The 21,015-nt window shown below is 29.1% G+C and overlaps 2 protein-coding genes across 3 annotated transcripts in view; one reads left to right on the top strand and one right to left on the bottom strand.

Annotated features, from left to right (window-relative positions):
• Positions 1-21,015, bottom strand: part of LOC107437395 (uncharacterized) — a 548,903-nt gene that overhangs the window by 99,696 nt on the left and 428,192 nt on the right. Inside the window, exon 1 of one of the 2 annotated variants that reach the window (XM_071181487.1) lies at positions 10,748-10,758. The exons of the other annotated variant lie outside the window; for it this stretch is intronic. The gene's annotated coding sequence lies outside the window, so the exon portion shown is untranslated. Of the gene's footprint in view, positions 1-10,747; positions 10,759-21,015 lie in introns of those variants that run through there. 2 annotated transcript variants of the gene reach the window in all.
• Positions 8,283-21,015, top strand: part of LOC107445599 (patatin like phospholipase domain containing sws) — a 54,472-nt gene continuing 41,739 nt past the window's right edge. Inside the window, exons 1-9 of the mRNA XM_071181488.1 lie at positions 8,283-8,518; positions 9,301-9,373; positions 10,504-10,598; positions 12,306-12,385; positions 12,824-12,961; positions 13,692-13,851; positions 16,738-16,818; positions 18,447-18,508; positions 19,814-19,961. Coding sequence (XP_071037589.1) covers positions 8,417-8,518; positions 9,301-9,373; positions 10,504-10,598; positions 12,306-12,385; positions 12,824-12,961; positions 13,692-13,851; positions 16,738-16,818; positions 18,447-18,508; positions 19,814-19,961 — 939 coding nt within the window. The 5' untranslated portion in view covers positions 8,283-8,416. The remainder of the gene's footprint in view (positions 8,519-9,300; positions 9,374-10,503; positions 10,599-12,305; positions 12,386-12,823; positions 12,962-13,691; positions 13,852-16,737; positions 16,819-18,446; positions 18,509-19,813; positions 19,962-21,015) is intronic.

The raw sequence follows: 21,015 nt of genomic DNA, 5'->3' as shown, positions 1-21,015 counted from the left end.
GAAAAAAACTGTGGGTAATTAGTAAAAACTGAAAACAGAGGGCAAAACCGTGATCCATCTAGAAAAAATGGTTTTGTCATACGTACGTGTTTAGGTATGACGAATACAATGAACAAAACTGTGGGTAATTAGTAAAAACTGAAAACAGAGTGCAAAACCGTGATGCATCTTGAAAAAATGGTTTTGTCGTACGTACGTGTATACGTATGACGAATACAATGAACAAAAATATGGGTGATTAGTAAAAACTGAAAACAGAGTGCAAAACCGTGATCCATCTTGAAAAAATGGTATTAGACTACAAACAAACCTGGAATGTCAAAATCCATTTGTGAGCCGTGCCTCATCAACACCTCTTGGAAGAGAGAAGGTCTCTACGCTGACCAATTTAATAATCTGACTCAACGAACATAAACTGCGCAGTGGGAAATTTAGAAAGATGTCACAGCGTTCGGGCTACCAAACTGTGACGAGAGGAAAAATACAGAAGAGGATACTAAAAGATCGGAATTCTCGTCTATGGTAACTCACGTGCTCAGGTCTTCTCTCTTCAACGAGACGTTGACCCCATGGGTTGTACTAGCCGCTGTACTAGCGGGCTCCACCTTCTGTTCGCTGCTGGTCACCAATCCTAAAAATTCTTACAGCTTTCTCATAATTACTCCGTAAATCGTAATCTCAACTCGCTTCGCTCGCTAGCCAATTACCAAAACTATTGGTTTACGTGAAAAATATTGCCAAGGGGGTAATTATCTTTCATTTAGTGGCAGGCTGCAAAAGTGCCTTGGAAAAGTCAATTATTATTATTCCATTTTTAAATTGTGATGTCGTGATTGTTGTAATAAAGCCAAATTTGGCTTTTGTGTCATTAAACTTTTTTCTTAACAATTCACTCCTAAATATTAGCCAATGTGGTTTACCGTATATATTTTTAATTAAATAGTCTGCAGCTATTTGCTTTTTTCTTATTAATTTCTTATTATTTCTCCTATTACTATTTTTTTAATCAAGAAATTCCAACTGACAATAATACTTGAGGAAAACGAAAATACTAACTTCGTTTTTAAAATTTTAGAGGCCCTTAAAAATCTGGAAGTTATAGTTTCGAGCTTCTCAGGAATTATAATGCTTGAGGTAATATGCTAACTAAACACAACTTTCCTGATGAAAAAGGTAAAACCTTTTTATTTTTTTTTCTCGAGCGAAAGCTATTTGTTTTAAGCTTGGGGAAAGTTTTTTTCTAATCGAGCACAGATGGTTTTTTGACAGGGAAAATTTTACGAAAACTCCGTGAAAAGAGTAAAGATACATTATATCATAAATCAGGACTCGAATTTTCCTCTCTCCATCTCGCCATTAGCGATCAAATAGTTAAGGTTGGAGATAAAATTTCATGTTTTTGAGATTTAAATTAAAGTAGATGCACTTAAATTATTTTTCCTCAATCAAGAGGCGTGTAGCAGTGTTTAGAAATCAGTCAAAGGTTTTCTTTGATTTAAAACAAGAAAAAAGCACTCACCTACTTTTCACCTAAGAAATCATTGCTTCTGGAAACATTGAAACCATATTTTGATTTAATAATATTATTATTAGTGCATTTAATATAATTTGATTAAGTTTCCATATTCATTTATAGTTCTGTTCTGATAAAAAAAAATTAAAAAGAACTTTTTTAACTACTATGTTCCTTAACATTTTAAAAATTGTTCATATTTTTGATGAAAATAATATATTTATTTTTACTGGTGGGGAATACAAACAAATACAACAAAAGAAGAACAAAAAATATAAGACGAAGAAGAAAGGCCGTACTCATCGTCCTCGAAGCTTTCTAGCACGCCAATATCTTGCAGTGTCGGAGTCAAATACGTGAAGTGCTTGCTTGCCAGCGATGGATGTGCTTTCGATTCTTGAGTTCTTTAAAGTCTCATAGACGAAAATCAGGATGTTCATATATATGTAAACGATACAAGTGATTTTCCGTGCAGTCATGTCCTGTTAGGAGTCGGAAAAGGGCTACTGTATTTCGGCGAGGTTTATCTGGTATTATTTCTATCTCTGCCTCTCTCCAATTCTTATTTTTAATACTTTCTCGTAGCAAAGAAAGGGTTCCCATTTTCGTTATGTATTTTATACCGGATTTTATAGAGTAGTAAGGCAGCCTAAGGCAATTTTATTAAAGTAGTTGAGTACTTTTCCGAGCAAGGAAATCAGTCTGCTCGCTACCTGGAGTACAACGTAGACCATCCTTTTCGTGGTGTACTCCGGGCAACGCCTAATGTGGATGTAATCTACAACTTTTAGCTTGCGATCTCGTAGCTTATTTCCTCGAAATCGGACAGAGGAAGTGAAGTTGAATGTATTGCAATGAAAATAAAATATTGAAGAGAAATTTTTTTAGCTCGACTAAAGTCTTTAGAACTGAAAATTCATTCCCTGTTATAAATATAGATGAAAATTATGTGTTAAGGAGGACTTACTCATTCAGTTACTCTTTCAAAACGTTTTGGGCAGGAGGTTTAATTTTCCTTGAACATTTCCTTATTATCCCAAGGAGAAAATAAAAGAAACCATGTAACAGAAATTTTTCATAAAAACAAAATTTTTCTTGTTAAGTTCATTCAAAATTTTTACAAGAGGCTCTGAAACTGTCCCGGCTTTCCTGTATTTATTTAAAGTTTATTTTTTTAAACAGTGTAGCATATATGTTATGACACACTTTAATCGTGACACGAAAATTCCTGCATAGCAACGAAAGCCGTAGTCCAGACCTTATAGTTTAAGAAGCTCTGCTTTTTAACGTATCTTCGTAAGTAGCCAGTCATTTTCGAAACTGTTCCAAGAAAAGGTAACTATTAAAATATAACTGTTTAATTGAATAACAGTTATTTTTATTCTCTGTGCCTCGTGAACTGATAATAAACATCAAGTCACATAATTCTTACTGATAACTGATAGCAATGTCTAAACTTTGAATGATCGTCTCGGGTTGTTTTGATAACATTATTCAGAGTTAAATGATTTCTTATCAAAAGGTTTCTCCTGCATAAAGGGAAACATCTATCGATGATAAGTTTTTATTATTTACTAGCTGAATACCCGTTTTTTGTATGGGCTGAAAAAATATGCAAACATGCAGCAAATCAGTTTTGAACAATGTTACGAAATAATACACAAAACTGAAGCGTAATTAGATAATTCTATCTTTCATTGACAAAATGAACTTAGTTACAATGTTACGGTTCGTTATAGTGATGTGTTATGCGAAAATATTCTCTGAAATTGGAAGTTAAGAAAGAATAATCGAAAAATTTTAAGATCCAATATTATGAAACAAATTACACAGTCAATATGATCAGCATTAAAAAATAAAGAAAAAGAATAGAAAATAATGAATTTAAACATTTAAGCAACTGTATGTCAACAGTAAACATGCATGTAGTCATAATTGCGACGTCAAAAAGTGTCAATGTCAATAATAGTTTTTACATTTCATACACATAATCTGCGTAGGTCTGCCACGTTAAGTCAAGGTTTATAGCAAGAAAGGGCCAGGAACAGGTTACAAACTAGTGACAGAAAATTAATTAAAACTAATATAAAAATTGGCCCACTTTTCATTCAATGGGGTGTTTAAAATTCGTTAGAAAGAATCCGATTGAGAGTAGAAAAATTTTAGTAATTTTAAAATGCTTTAAACTTAAAATACACCATCACGATAGGTGGAAAGTGAGGGGACCTCAGAAAACTATTACTCAGACACCTGCTCACTAACCTGCGCAACTGCGATATCTTCACTAGCTTATTTCATCATCAGCATTTGCACGACAGCCCTTTGTGAGCCTGGGCCTTCCTCAGAAGCTTTTCCCATTCTGTCCTTCTCCCAGCAATTGTTTTCCCGTTCTTTGCTTTTAGGATGGCAAAATCCTCATCTACGCAGTCCTTCCATCTCTTTTTGGGCCTTCCTCTTGGCCTTTTATTGGAGGGGGTTGCATTAGAGACTCTCAATGCTGTTNAAAACTATTACTCAGACACCTGCTCACTAACCTGCGCAAATGCGATATCTTCACTAGCTTATTTCACCCATGTCTTTTTTAAAAAGACAGCTGTTTGAAGAAGAAATAAATTATTTTAGTGTAATTCAAAACCGTATACCTGGCAAATGTATACCGGGTAGTGGCACTTGACCTTTAAAAAAGATCAGTGTAGGGTATACCGGGCAAATATATACCGGGCAGTGACCCTTGACCTCACAAAAACATCAGTGTAGGGTATACCTGGCAAATGTATATCAGGCAGTGGCCCTCGACCTTAAAAAAAACATTAGTGTAGGGTATACCGGGAAACTGTATACCGAGCAATGGCACTTGACATTAAAAAGACCATTGCCCGGTATACATTTGCCCAGTATACCCTACACTGATGTTTTTATAAGGTCAAGGGCCACTGCCCGGTATACACTGCCGATAGTCCAAACACTGATGTTTCTTCTAATCTATCGTCAGTAAGTATTATTATTATTTTTTTGTCGTGTCTATGACATAGTCGAATCAAAAGTTTCCATGAGTCTTGATTACTGCTTCTACGATTTGCTTGATGTTATCGTCATAAAGGTCAATCAATGACGGCAAGACTCCTATTTCTCTCAGATTAGCACTCATTGCTGAACACTCAAAGATGTGGCATGGTGTCAGCTGTGTATCTGGGCAGTCTTCACAATTCCTATATACTTTCCTGCCCTCTGTGTCAATCTTCATGCCTCTGTGGTGATTGGTTCTCAGCCTGGCCAATAGTTTTTGTTGTGGATCTATCTGCATTTATATTACAAATCATGTGTTTCGCTGAAATTGATTTTTCTCTTAGTTTAGATTTAGCAATTGCATTCGCATCTTGGATGGAGACGTTACGGTCATTAATGTTGAGATTTCTGGCTTCCTTGGCTAAATCATCTGCATTTTCATTGCCTGCAATGTCAACGTATGATGATATCCACTGAAGAGTACAGGTTCTGCTTGTCCTGAAGATCATGAAGATTTGAAATGATTTCTTGGGTGATAGAAGAGTCCCCTTTTAAAATTGCTTGGAGGGCGGCCTTCGAGTCGCAGAAGATAACAAGGCCCTTTGCTGTTAGTAAGTATTAAAATATCGAATAAATGTAATTATATCCACGAATAAATTAATATCAAATCGGATGTAATAAATATTTCGGACATTCACCAAAACGACTATGTGATTGTTAACATTTACCGGTGAAAGTCAACAACCACCGATTTCGGTCAGTAGTTGGATAAAGAGAGTACGGCGACCGGGATCCGGGGGATCCGAGGGGATCCCGCGGGTGTACTCTTGAAGGGGGTTGGGGTGATCCATCNATAACCTCATCAGGACGTTTATTTCATATTTTGCATGAATAGCATCCGGCATTATATATAATGCCTAGGCAAAGTATGTAATACTTCTCATATTTCATACTTTGACTAAAAATGTCAGGCATTATATATAATGCCGGCATTTCATACTTTGCCGGTCACACATATAAAACAATATTTTATTTGTATAGATGACAATTGCATAAAATCTTTATAAAATCTCACCCAAAATCCACATGTAGAAAAAAAAACAACTAATTTTTTTTTTTNTATTTTTTTTTTTTTTTTGATAAATGAGTTTTTTTGAAATTTTCCTAGATGGAAGGAAAAGAAAAAACTTCCTTCAAAATTTTCTAAGAATAATTGTTCTCCAATATTTCCCCAAAATAAAAACAATTACCCTGCGTACTTTAATTTTCCGTAGTAAAAGATGAGATTTTGTAAATTTCCCAGTTTATGAGAGCTGTTTGCCCTTTATTCGTGATCAAGGGAACCCTTAGCACCGTGTAGAGTATATTTTGTCAACAAATTTACTACAATTTACATCAAATTACAAATTTTTACGTTTGATTCACTTATGTGACTGTACATGAAAACGTTTCACCCATGCGTGAATGGTTCGTCTTCATGTAGTTTCTAAACATTTACTCATTCATATATGGCAATCGGATGCAGTGTGAATCATTGTAAAAATGATTTAGAATACCCTCTAAGAACCCGAATGATGGTGGTTGGGGAGCGTTGTACGGAGACCAAGTGATTCATAGCACTACTTGCTTTGCTATCCAGTGGCGTACACAAGGGAGGGGTTTAGGGGTTTGAACACCCCCCTTGAGCTCAGACAAAGTGGCAAAAATAAAAATTTTAGTAGAAATTATGCGGGTATTATTTTTTAAGACTATTTCATTTGCCTTATGCCTACCTTTTTTTCCCACGGTATTTCTCAGAATACTGAAGGAAAAAAATTTACTATAATAGGGTTGTACTTTTGAAACCAAATTCACGTGATACTGTTATGGACTGGTTTCTTTCTGTTCTGCCAGTCGCGATAGTTTTCGAGACNATGCTCGCTTGGTATTCCTTACTTTATCTTTTACAGTTATAAAGTAACAAAAATTGAAATAAATATAAGCTCAAATTTACTAATACATTGTAATTTAGTTGTGTTATGAATAATTTTAAAAACTTCATAATCAAGCAACATGTAAATTTAGTTCAAAGTAAAGACTAAAATTCTGGGCTAGCCCCCCCCCCTGCATTTCTAGATCAACCCCAGTTGCCCATGACGTAAAAGCAGTATAGTTTAATATCACTTACTTAGATTCTAATAAAAATTACCACAAAACTGTGAATTTTGTCTTTATTACTTAACATTAATACCACGTGTAAACAGAGCGCGTTTGAAAACTATCATAAATATAAAATCTGTCGCCAAAATACTATGCAATACACAGCATGGGTTTTCCCCCAAAAAGTGAAGTCATTTTCAACCAATAGTGTGATCCGGCCGAAGTGAGGTTTAATCGCTCGTCTATCTAAATTATGGTTATGGTGAATTGTCTTCGGATCATAAATAATAAGACTTAAAAGGTCGTCAATAGCCTGCAGCTCATTGGTGAAAATTTAGTGCTGTGTTGACAACGAAACCGATGTTCAAGAAAAATTTATCAAATTCTCTTCTGTAGTAGAATGAAAGTACATTTCTCCTATGCTTGCCTACCAACAAATTTGCCTTTGAATTTTTTAATGGGTTCTTCCCAACTTCGTCTGTTTGGTCACGTGGTGTTGTAATGCCCGACCGAACGTGGTGTTGTAATGCCCGACTGACTACCATTGGTGTTGCCCTACACTGTGACGTTTTCCAACGTGGTGTTGTAATGTCCATTGTTAACATTGCAGACGCATAATTTAAACTGAATTTAATTTATTGTTCCTTTAAAAAAAATTTCTTTCTCCATAAACTTTTCACTTTATTTTGTAAATAGATATTCGCAAAGCAATTTTTTTCCTATTTCATAATAACTAAGTTTTTATTTCTTATTATTCTATAACCATCTTGTATCTTTCACATTTGTGTTTACTTTTATCCTTTCTTAAAAACACTTTAATATCTATTATTGTTGCTATGTTTTAAGGTAAATCTTGTAGTAAATAATTAATCTTCTGTATAAATTTATTTTAACGAACCTTTTTCTGCATGTTTTACTTTTCTGTTTTCTTATCCTTAATTATCGGGATTCGGGACCAATAACTGGAGGTAGGCAAATTTTTAATTATATTGTTTAATATTAATGATTATATATATATAGTGATATTGTGCTGTATCAATGATTATAAGAATAGATGCATCGTATAAACTTGTGAATCTGTTAAACTTGTCTTTAATGTTTGTTGAAAACAACAGTAAACTAACCTTTGTTTTGAATGTTTTCTTAATTTCAAATGCTTAAATTGAATTTTTTAATTCTTATTATCCCACACAAAATCAACAAATTCTACGTTACTCACAAAATGCTCTAAAAACATCTTAAAACCTTTAGTATTTTCATTCATAAACATAGTATCACTGTTGCAATTCTGTCTACTTTCGTTTACTTTCGCTCTATAATTCAAAATCGTCATTGAATTAAAATTTGTAACATATAACGGTGTTTCACTAAGTTTATACATAATGTTATTTGTACTTTAAAGAAATTAAAAATAGACAAAACAGAAGATTATGATTATCACACTATCGAAACACGTGTAGGTATTGGAATGTTTATTCCTACACCCCGGGAGTGTGACGTCACGTGGGAATCAACTCTTTTCTCGTCGGATACGATTTGCCTGAAATCGTTTACACGAAACGCGTGTAGAGAGAATATGCGAGTTACCAGTTAGAATACTTTTTGTTACGCATATGGCAACAGCTAATTTCATGTATTATTTACAAAACATTTCTGAACTTGGCCTTGGTTCTTGTTTATCAGTTTAAGTGAAATGTCGCGTATTTCGAAACTCTACAGTATAAATATGTTCTCTGACCAGAAATAAAAAAGCAAGCGATGGATCTATTAATTTATTACTCTCACCATTTTTTAGACTATTTTAATTGGCTGCCTCCTGGCAGTTTAGCTTTAAATGATATTTTTACTCCATCTACTGTTGTAAGTTAATATATATTTAAATTTTCATCTTGCTGTTATGATAATGCTTTATTATTTTCAGACAATTTTTTCCTCCAAATTGAACTCTCTAGTTTTTTAAATTCTTAGAAAAAAAGACATCAATATTTTTTATTATTAATTAGCAATTTGTAGTTAATAAATAGTAATTCATTATTTAATTTATAAAAATGTTTGATTGAGCTTTAAAAATTTGCTTAATGAAAAATTTATATTCTGGGTAAATGATTTAAAAAATGGTTTTATCGCATGTATTTTTAATTGTACTTTGGTTTAGAAACTCAAACCCTTATGTTCGCTTACAATATTGATAGGTTTTTACTTTAGTTGAAAGACTAGATTTTCTCTTCATTTTTAGCTTTTGCAGATTATCATATTAAGTGTGAATAAGCTCTAAAATGTATTGATATTTTATAGTTACACGCAAAACATTAATTTTTAAACTGAATTTACTAATTTGACTTAGTATGATTAAAATAGATTTCTCATATCAAAAGTGAATATCAATTTTTGTTCTTAATATTCAGTCTTTTTTATGTAAAAGTTTTCTACAGTATTTAAGCATAAGCCAATATTGAATTTTTCAGGACCTAGAATTGGGTTCATTTTGTCTTAATTCCTTAGAATAAAAATTCTTGAACATATATACTTTTTTTCTTTGTTTCCTTAAATTTAAAATCTAACTCTATTTCAATTGTTTGTTTTATTATTATCATATTCGTATAAACTTTTTTCTTCTATTTTTTTCTTCTTTTTATTTGCAGTCAACTTTGTTGGTTGTCTTGATATTTGTTGTTACTTTGGCAGTTTATGCTTCAAGGAGATGGAAAACAAAAGGTAATGATATGTGATTAACACATAAAGGTAATGATATGTGATTAACACATAAAGGTAATGATATGTGATTAACAAGTAAAGGTAATGATATGTGAACCACAGTCCTTGCCAAAATAATCAAGGTGAAGAAAAATGAAATTAATTTTTTTACAGCTGAGCAATTAGTTAATACTAAATGATACAGATGATACTAAATTTTAATATATGTGGTTCATTATTAAAGAATGAAAATTTATTGTATTAAATTTATAGTTTGTTGAGCTTTGTTTGAAATTATGTGTGAAAATTTTATTTTCTTCATATAAATCTTGATATCTAATACATAAGGGTTAATCAAATAGCTACCCCTTCCATTTTTTGAATCAGTTATTCCTTTAACCACAAGAATGGTAAAATTTTCTAAGACTATAGTGATATAGCAATGAAATTTCTTATTATTGCTTTGTTCAGACGCTAGTATATGGAGTGCAATACTTTAGTGGTTAAGTACAACAGAATTGTTTTCAGATAGCAAAAAGGAAGTAGTAAATTGAAAGAATATGAATGTTGCAAATAAAATTCTTGTGGGGCTGAATTTTGACAATATGTTATTCAAATAGGAAGAAGGAGGGGAAAAAAAATCCTTTTTCCAGTTAGAAATAATAAAAAAAACTTTTTAGAATTGTCTTGTGTTTACTGAAGTATTGACATAAAAGTGATTAGTATTATCAATTAATAAAGATTCTAGTGTTTACCAAAGCTAAAAATTTGTAGAATTTATTTATGATTATTTATTTAATGACTTAGCTGTTCTTATTTGTTCTAACCTAAATTGAAATGCATAAACAGCCACTATTCTTTTGTATTTTTCCATACCAGTTTTATCGAATGCCATTGTATTACAGAATTTATTAATTTTTCATATTAGTTTGCTTTTTAATTAAATTTTAATCTCATTTTTATAAATATTGATTTTTTCTTATATAATTTTTATTAATTTTCTTATTTCCCTATATACATTTTTCATTATTTAAATTTTATCGATAAAAAAAATCCACGAAAAACATGGTATGAACTTGATTACAAACAAATTATTTTTGCTTTTTTCTCTTCATCAAAACAAAGTTTTTGTTTATTTTCTTACTATATAGTGGAAACAGTTCGGGCTAAACTAATGGGACCATCCCGTGCTCGCTTTAGAAAACGAGACAAAGTGATGTTTTATGGAAGAAAAATGCTCAGAAAGGTAATAGTTAACATTAATTAATTAATGTTAATAGTTGACATTAATTATGTGTCAATTGAATTATTTTATGTATTTCTGTTTGTTATCTGCGTAACAACTTTCTCTGGAAATATGCAAAAATCTGAAATTCTCAGAAAAATTCCAACAACTATTAAAATTCTTGGAATATTAGCAATTTGCTGTATGTTATAATGACGCATAGGTTCATCGCAAATGTCTTTGAAGCAATTATTAATCTTAATAATTGCTTTGTGTAACTAATCAAAACTGTATATGTAACTGAAATTATTTTATAAAAACTTATAGAGTGGTGCCATGATTTATCTTTCTTTTCATTGATGTTATTTTTATACGAAATTTCAATTAATAATTCTGTTGCAGAATTCTGTCCAGAATTATTAATTCTGGTTTTTATTTTAGAAAAAAATTATTATTTTAAAGTTAATTGTAAGGTTAGACTCAAAATTTATTTCATACGTAAATGAATTTTTTATGAAGTGTTTTAGTTTTAATGCAATATATTAAATTTATGTTTTAAATAAATTTTAATGCATTCAAAGCACAGTTTTGCTCTGCTGAGACACTTTTCTTATATTAAGAGAAGCAAGCTAGTGTTTTTTCAGGCATTCTTGATTTTTTTGAGAGTGTAAATGGTTTTTAATAATAATATGATACTGAAATTAATAAAGGAATTGTAATTAGACTGTTTTATACATAGTCAAAAATCTAATATCAATATGTCAGTTTTTAAAAATAAAAACTGTTCTAATTTTTTGCAAATATGGAATTTAAATAATTATCAAAACTACTTATCAAAATTGTATTTTCAAGACAAATTAAAATTAGTGTTTTTACCTTGCTGATTAAATGTAAAATATTAGTAATAAGAAACAAATGACCTGTAAAAATAAGTCGGGCGTTAATGATATCATTCAGAATATCATTATTAATATTTGTTTGAATTAAAATGCATAATATTTGAGATTTTTTTGTGGTAAGTATTTGGCAAAAGTTTTTGAATTAATGGTTAAAACCCTCATAACCTTTCAATCCTGATGTGCTGTGAACTTTTGATTATCCACAGTCTGGTTACAAGACTGGTAATGATGATTGCTTATTCCTGATTTTAAAATGTTATTACCTATTTCGATAATAATATTCTTTCATAAATTATCTTTCTCTGTTATGGTTGTAATTTAATCTAAGATATTTGATCTTTTGCTTTATTTATTTTATCTGTTGTGTTAAAGTTAAATTTCTCTTGTGTTTGAGAATGATCTTAAAAAATGAAGTGATTAAATATCATTTAAAGTTTATGACTATTAAATTTTCAATGTAAATAAGCATAAATTATATTTAAGAAGGCATTGGTTGTAGCTTTAGCAATCATTGAGCAAAATAAATAAGCAAAGCAAACAGGCGAAAATTAAATTATTAGAAGTGTAAAAATGTATCTCTGAGTAGGAGAGGGTTAATACATTTCATTTGCTCAATTCACTTGAGTTGGCGTTTAATAATTCTACATCATTTATAAATTTTCCTCTGCAGTGGATATTCGACAAAAATGTGATATTAAATGTTAGTTCGAGTGTATGATTATTCAATGATAATTCCCAATGTAACTAATTGTTAAAATGTGGATTTTAATTTGATTTTATTCTTGTTATTGTATATTTAATGTGTTTTTTTTGAACATGTTAAATTCAGGTACAAGCTGCAGCTACTCAAGCAACAGGAAATAGACCTCGTCTTAAAAAGCGTCAACTTGTGCTAAAACTTGCTCGCAAGTATGTTTTAATTGCTATGTCCAATGCTATGCTATATTTAATTGCTATGTAAATTGTATTAACTTTTTCTGCATTAAATAAAAGGAATTATAGAATGATTAATATGATTTTGTAATGCATTTAAAATTTGTGTTTATCTGTAATTCATTTCGTTATCAACTTGAATTCTAAATAAAAACTATATAAATATTAAGACCATGACCCTCCATAAACAATGACTTTTACATTTTGATTGCATATTTGATAATTTTTATTAAAAATAAAAATATTTTAGTTTATTTTAATGTTTTTATTGTCAACTTGCATTCACATTAATAAATATTTTTAAATATTTCGTAAAATTTATTTTATGTTATTGAAAAGGTGTTTCTTTTATGTTTTTCTTTTTTAATTTTAAAATTTATGGAAAATTGTATCTAATTTTAATATTTTCCTTAGAATTCTTCCTTTGAAGGGAGAGCAGCCTTTAACATTAAAAGTGATGGAACCGTCTCAAGCCTTTTTGGAAGAGGCAATATCTGAACAGTCTGAACAAAGGTTACCTCCAGATGTCATGTATATGTTAAAAAGTATAAGGTATGTTAGAATATTTCTCTAACTGCATTTTAAGCTTTGAAATAATTCATTTTAAATTTAGATTTGGTTAGCATTGTTACTTAAGGTTTCTAAAAGGTGTTTTTCAAAGTTTTTTCTCTAAAGGAAATAAAAAAAGTTGCAGTTCAATTGTCTTAAACCCTAGGCAAAGATATAATTTAAACTGTAAAGAATTATCTAGGCTTTTGAATAAACCCATGGCCTAAATATTTTAAAAGTTCTTAAACTTTTTATTTTTAAATTCACCAATCCAATTTTTTAAAAATTATTAAAATCAATTAATTATTCCTAATTTTTGCAATTTTTTAGAATCTCAGATAATACAGTGTTGGAGTAAGCTTTTAAGTCTCTAAAAAATTAGGAAACAAAGGCTTTTCATTCTTACAAAACTGATTTTCTTCATTTTGACATTTTGTGCCATTTTCAGATAAACAGATACAGACAACAAAACTCAACCTAACATATTTTACTTTATTTTATACATGAATTTTATTTTAAATGTTTAAGTATAGTAAAGAATTTTAATATGTTATGAATATTTATCATACTTAAAAATTAATTTAATTTAAAAAGAGTATTTATATTTCACAATTTATCTTTGCTTCATTTAATATACTGTGGTTCATTTTAATGGTTGGTTTCGCTTTCTGAAATCGTATGTGCTGTAACAGCTGTAATTTGTGTGAGTTGATTTATTCTCATTCTATTGTAGGGTGTTTGGATCTTTTGAAAAGCCATTGTTTTTGCAACTGTGTAAACACATTGAAACTCTTCATGTGCCATCAGGTAATCTTCTTTTCTCAATTGGAGAGCCAGATGATAGCATATATGTTGTTCAGAGTGGAAAACTGGTAGTCTATCTTACTGAAAATGTGAGTACGTTATATGGGGCTTGAATAAAAAGATAACTGAGCACAAATTTGGTTTCAATAAGCATGTATATTTTTTTAATAGAATTATTTTAGAAATCACTTAACTCATTAATAATGTAATCGTCAAAATTATTATTTATTAAAATAGCAAAGAAATATTTTTTTCCCTAATTAGAAATAAGATTACTAAACTTCTTATTTTTCAATGAACCATTTGCTTTTTAAGTACCTTGTGTTGATAGTTATTTACAAATATTAGTGAAAAAAGGATAATTTTTTTGCTTGTGTTGTCTGCATTATATAGTGGGCAAAAAAAGATCAGAAGTGGTCAAATATCTTGAGAAATATGCATCAAATTGAAAAATTGAAAATAGACATATTCAATATTTTTTTAAAAGCTATCCAATGATATCTTGGAGAGCAATGTGGGAAGCAGTTTTGAAATTGAGTATGAACCCCTATCTTTTATTACTGGTTTTGGATTCTGTAGAAAAAAAATTGAGACCCTATTTGATCTATAAGTTTATGCATTTTACTTCACAGATGTCGCTGTAACTAAGAAAATTAAAATAGGGTGGGTACAAACTGTTTATAAAGGCGGATCTCATGACCCCCCCCCCCAAAAAAAAAACATGTTAGGAAATTTGTGTTTTTTTTCTTCTTTTTTGTTCTTTAAAAACAATATGGAAACATTTTTATTTAATTTTCTATTTGATAAGCTTGTTTGAGATAACACCATTTTAAACAATTTGTTCTCTATTATAGTTTACTCGTTTACAGCCCCACCTGTGAAGCAAAATGCTTAACCGAATTTCAGGTAGGGTTACTTTTTTTGGAAAACCCGAATCTACAAAAAATAAGGATTCATAATTAAGATTTCAAAGTCTTCTACCTCCCTAGGGGTGGGGTAGAAAATTTAGTTGGTATGATTGGGATAGCTTTGAAAAAAATATTGATTTGTGATTGCATTCTATTTTCCACTTCTTGATTCAATGTATATTTCTCGCAAGATATTTGACCGTTTCTAATATTTTTTTAGACCATGTATATGAAAAAGAAAATTCATGACTCTATACAATTCTCAGCAAATAATGAAAAATTTGAGCATTTTCATTCCTTGAAATGTATGCAATGATTGTTTGTCAGCAATATATAAATTCTTTTTACTGCTCTGATACTCATTATTTAATGATTAAATATTAAATAAAAAACATTTTTAAGTAATTATTTGTTATTTTCATATGGAAGCACTGTATACGGTCAATTCACAATAGTAGACAAAAATGTTGTAACAGTAAGATGTTAGATTAATTTACTTCTTTCTGTCTTATTTTAAACAATTATTTTAATTCAAAATACTTACCTAAAGTAGAGGTTGCTTTTGTCTGCAGAGTGCAGACAAGGACTAGAAGCTTTTGTAATTTGCAAACACAGAATTTTTAAATTTTTTTTATTGAAGTGTAATAGTTTTTGACATCATAAATAATACTAAATATTGATTTCAATATGTTAAATAGAGAAGTAAGAGAACATTGTAGTTATGTGTGTCTTATTCTTTTGAAAAAATTTGTGTCGGGATTCTTAAAAATAGCAGAACTTTTCTTTGATTAGGAGGAAGATAGCTTAGCAAGTGGTTGTCTACCCATAACTTTATGAATGTAAACATGAAATTGTGTTTACCTTTTTGTTTTCTTTATTGATAATAATGAAGCTTTCGATTTTATCATTTTTCAAATATTATTGCTCATTTCAACAATAAAAAAGTGTATTTCTCACAAAAGAGAGTAGTCAATTGATTATATTTATTGCATGTGTAAACTTAGCATTGCATGAGTAAAAAATTATGGAGAATGCTGGTAGCCATGCTATGTATTAGTTTTGTTATATTTTTTAAAATTCTTGCTTGGTTTTATTTATTTATTCAATCTTGCTTCCTTGAAGAGAGAGAATTCGTAAATTTCAGCCAATATATGAAAAAAAATATTTGATATGTAATTTGGTAATTGAATGCTGTACCCGAATAATAGATTAATAACTTTTTTGTTTACTTATAAACTGATTAGCAAATTGGTTATCTCATACAATTATTCTCCTATTCACTGGTATTTGTAGATTCACGAATATGCTGATTCAGTGATTCTTTTTTCTCTTCATTCTTTCATTCACTCTCTATATCAGGAATAATTTATAGTAATAATTACTGCTGTGACTTGCTATTTAAGAATAATATGACAATTTGCGACTGTTTAAAACCAGTGAAAAAATATAGTAAAGGGAGTCATATAAAATGAAAAAGTCACGGTAATAAAAAATAATGTTAACACTTCAATTCTATGTCAGCCACTAGGGCCTTCTTCTTCTTCCAAACATGTGACTTCTCTTATGCACCAAAAACAAGATTAATACTGATCTTATATTGTAGTAAATTGGCAAATTTCATGGATATATTAAATTTGAAATAATATTATACAAATTTCATAAGGTTGCTTATAGGCAATTTTTTTTTTTGTGAGTTTCATAATAAAATGTATTTTATTTTTACACCACCATCTTTAATTGTATATTTGTCTTTATGTCTATGATTGTTTGTTCAAACAAACCATCATAACCATCACTAAACCAAATTTAGTAGGTTTAGAAAGGGTTAAATGTCTTGCACCATAAAGTCAGTATTCTCTTAAGTCAGTATTCTCTTTTTCCATCTCTCTGTCCCTATATAAACCTAGAATGAACTCATGTAAAGAGATATTTTATTTAAAACAAAACAAATAAGAATCTGAGAGAAACAAAAGCTTTTGTTTTAATGTATGTATTTATTTAAACTTACTTTAAATATAGTTTTGTTCCATACATTTATGCCTTTTTTTATTCTACATATTTTAAAAGGATGGTAGTGAACTGGTGCTTAAAGAAGTTATTTCTGGAGAAAATATTACTAGTCTATTAAGTGTTATGGATGCTTTAACTGTAAGTTCCTTAATTTAGTTTTTCTGTTTTTTTTTATTATTTACAATAATAAGCAACTTTTTTGCTCCTTTATAAAAATATTTTTCCACTTTGTTAAACATGAGTTGAAAATTGAAAATATGTTTGTCAGTGTATTTATTTGTAATGTATTAGCTTTCATTTGTTTTAAGTTGATATCATGATTACTATCTCCCTTTTTATTTTAAACTGATCGCATTTATAGTTTAAGATATAATGTCCTATTTAGATTTTTTTCCATTGTACTCCACACTAAACTGAGCATGGACACATGCTTGTAAACTCAAGGGGCAAATATTACTGTACTTTTATTTTATGTTCACTTTGTTTATGTTTATTATTCTTTCACTTATCCATTGATTGCAGTTATAATTCAAAATTATTGTTTTAAAAGCTTGAAATTTCAGTATTCAACTATGTAATGTCTATGAATTTGAACATTATTTATCAAATTATTAATATTAGTGAAATAATTCATTCCAGTTATGCTGAAATTTAACAACAAAACTTGCACTTATTTTCTTCTTTTTAATTCTTCTTTTTAATATATTTTGTTTCAATATTTTGAAATTATCCTGTAAAAACTATGCATTAATTATTAAGATGTATGATGAATCGCTAAATATTTCACTTGTATTTCGTATTTTGCCTTAAAAAATTGCATTATTTAAAATGATGTAAAAAATTGTGTACCTTGAAAATCAAAACCTTTTTGACCATTCTTAAATAAATCAATGAAAAATAATAAATATTTACTAAGAGTTATTTTTGCATGACATTATCTTAAGATAAATGAATTTATTAGTTTTGTACACAAATTTTTCAATTCGCTTGAAAAGTTCTTAGTCATTCTATATTGTTAAAACCTCTTTCTTCATTCTCATGTTTTTAATTCATACTTTTTTGCTATTTCAAAAGTAATAGTTTAATAAAATGTTATGGAATAGTTATAATATTTAATAATAACATTTTTAAATATTTAAACAATTTTGAATAATTTATTGTTTGTTACTGTACTTTTATTATATTATTAATTTACTGAAACTGTGGGTGTCGAAAGGGTTAAGATAGGGAGAAGGATTAAATTATTTGATTTGCTGTTAAGTTGAGCAAAGTTCATGAATAGTTCTGTATTGTTTGCTTACTGTTTATAATCCTTTTTCAATAATCCTTTATCAAAATGCATCCTTATAATCCTTTTTCAAAATGCATAAAAAGTAAAATTAACATTAAGGGTGTCCAAACTTTGGATCGCCCACCTGACCAAACTATGGGGATTATATTTCCAAGTTTGCAGCTACCCCTTATATTTTTGAAATCAGAGGTCCCAATCCAACAAAAAAGGTATCTTTATTCAGAGAAAGTACATTTCTGTGTCTGATGTCATAACTTAAATTATTGTTTGCACTTATTAATTAGCATATTCAAGGCCCCCTGCGAACAATAAGGTTTTGGTCCCAGTAGGTGAAATTCTGATCATTAGATCAAAAATTATTCATGGTGTTTCATTTACTTTTTTGCCCATTGTACATTCTTTTTCAGATATCGTTCTCTCATTTTGAGATATTAATTTACTAATAATAGTTAAATTTTTTCATTTTTATTTATAGGGATGCATTGCTCCATATAAAACAGTGTCTGCCCGTGCTCTTGAGGATTGTTTTGTTTTGAGGTATAGTTAATTATTTTTTAAATCTTTTCCTATAGATTTTCTGCAGACTATATAAGAAACCTTTTTAATTAAGTGACCAAAGTTACTCTCAAAAGTTCAACTTTACAGTTATATTCTTAGATAAAATGTTTTATTTACAAGCCAAGCGGATGTTTGATGCATTGAAACTCGCAATTTCAATTTAATCATTTTTTTAAAAGTTTAATTTAATAAAATTGTTGTTCCTGTCTTAACTAGTAAATTTATGATAATGGATTTCTTTATTTAAATGTAAATATGTGCAGAGATATTTTAACAGTTTTACATTATAAAAATTTGATTTAAATTTAGAAGTTTTTCAATAAGGAAATACAGTCAAACATATAGTGCACATAACAGCATATAGTGAACCTTCAAGGGACCGAAATTTTGGTTCACTATAACCGGGAGTTCACCATATCCGTTCCGCAGGCAATTTATCGCACATTCCGCAGGCAATTTAACTAATCGTTCCCAAACTCCTCCCTTTTATTACACATTATTTAAATAAATGACTGAAAAATATTATTTAGTAGCGAAAAATGTGTTATTTTTCATTACTCTTCGTCTTGCTTACAAAAAAAATTTAGTAATCTTTAGCTGATGGGCGATCCTGACAGAAAATTCATATTGATCCCACTGACACCTTACAGGTGCACTATCTGCCAGGGTTGGAAATATCTGCTTGGTTTGTTTAGGGATGGGAAAGTGAGATAAAAGAAGCTTATCGCTAAATTCCCCTCTATAGATGGTTTTAAAAATCGGTACATATATTTACTTTAAAGTAAAAATTTCAAAATTATTACAAAAAAAATCAGTTGAAGACAGAAAAAAGTTCATTATATCCAACTTCCTCACTTTTTTGGTTCACTATATCCACAAAAAATAACATTATACGTGTATAGCAAAGGCACGGCACCTAACATTTCGTTCACTATATACGGGAGTTCACTATAAACCGTGTTCACTATAGCGGGGTTTAATTGTACTTAATCTGCTAGAAAAAAGGGAAGAGCAAAATAGAACTTGAACTATGTATTTTAGCGACTCATCACTATTTTTTATACATATTTCTTTATTTCTTGCATTAATTCTCATTAAAATAGACACACAAAAAATATTGTTCTAAATTCATAATGAATTGTTTCTCACTATTGTTTGAAAGCTGCTTAGTTTTATTTTTGCAAGGGTTGATGCACATCGTTTCAAAAGTAAATGTTTTTATTAATTGTATAAACTGATTTTTTTAATGTTAATTTTGATATATTTTATTTGATTACATTTTAGATTAAAAGTTGAAGCTTTTAAAAACTTGTTGGAAAAAAATCCTGAATCGCTAGTGCGTGTGGCTCAGATAATAATGGTTCGTTTGCAAAGGGTTACATTTACAGCTCTTCATAATTATTTAGGGTTGACGAAACAGCTAATAAAATCTGTAAGTAACATTTTCTTTAGTTACGTATCTTTATTTATTGATATAATGTAATTAGTTTCACAATATGTTTCATACTCTTAAGCAAACCCAAGAAAATTTAAAATTTAGTTTATAAATTTTAATAATTAAAAATGAAGAATTTTTGAAAAAAATACTTTTGATGTGTTTTATTTTATTAGTAATAAAAGTTTTAGATTCAAAATTAGAACATGGTAGTGAACTTTTTACACAAGAGACTTATTTTTTTTCCTCATGAAGTATTTTTTCAATAACAAAATGAAGTATATCGCAATATATTGTTCATAAATTTTTTTTTATTCATCCTCAGATTGTAACTTGTAAATATATTCATATTTACAAGTTATATTCATATTTTTTCATATTTTTTTCCTGCAAATTAATACTGAATAAATAAACTGACTCTTGAGACATTTCTAGAGATGACTGATATAATAAAAAACATTAAACTTGTCAGCTGAAACAATCAACCTAGAAATTATTTAAAATGTGCAAATTCAGATTCTTGAAGATTTAGACTCAGTATTTCTTTTTAGATCCATATAGATGTAAACAAAATGAAATCACTGAGTACAGTGTTAATTATTTTGTTCTATATTCAACAGCTTAAAACTAATTGAACATCTAGTGTTTTGTTTCTTCCCAATTGATATTGCATTATTTTATAGTCATTCTAAATTGTTAAAACCTTTTTCTTCATTCTCACGTTTTTAATTAATACTTTTTTGCTGTTTCAAAAGTAATATTTTAATAAAATGAAATGAAATAGTTATAATATTTAATAATAACATTTTTAAATATTAGAACAATTTTGAATAATTTATATTTCATTACTGTATTTTTATTAAATTATTAATTTACTGAAACAGGGGTTAAGATAGGGAGAAGGATTGAATTATTTGATTTGTTGTTAAGTTGAGCAAAGTTCACGAATAGTTCTGTATTGTTTGCTTTCTGTTTATAATCCTTTTTCAATTCTTATTAACAAGTGAACTAATATTTTGCATTTGAGCAAATTTATGTCAAACTTTTATAG

The sequence above is a fragment of the Parasteatoda tepidariorum genome, chromosome 5 (assembly GCF_043381705.1).
Source record: "Parasteatoda tepidariorum isolate YZ-2023 chromosome 5, CAS_Ptep_4.0, whole genome shotgun sequence".
In the NCBI taxonomy this organism is placed as follows: Eukaryota; Metazoa; Arthropoda; class Arachnida; order Araneae; family Theridiidae; genus Parasteatoda; species Parasteatoda tepidariorum.
This window is presented reverse-complemented; position numbering and strand designations above follow the sequence as displayed.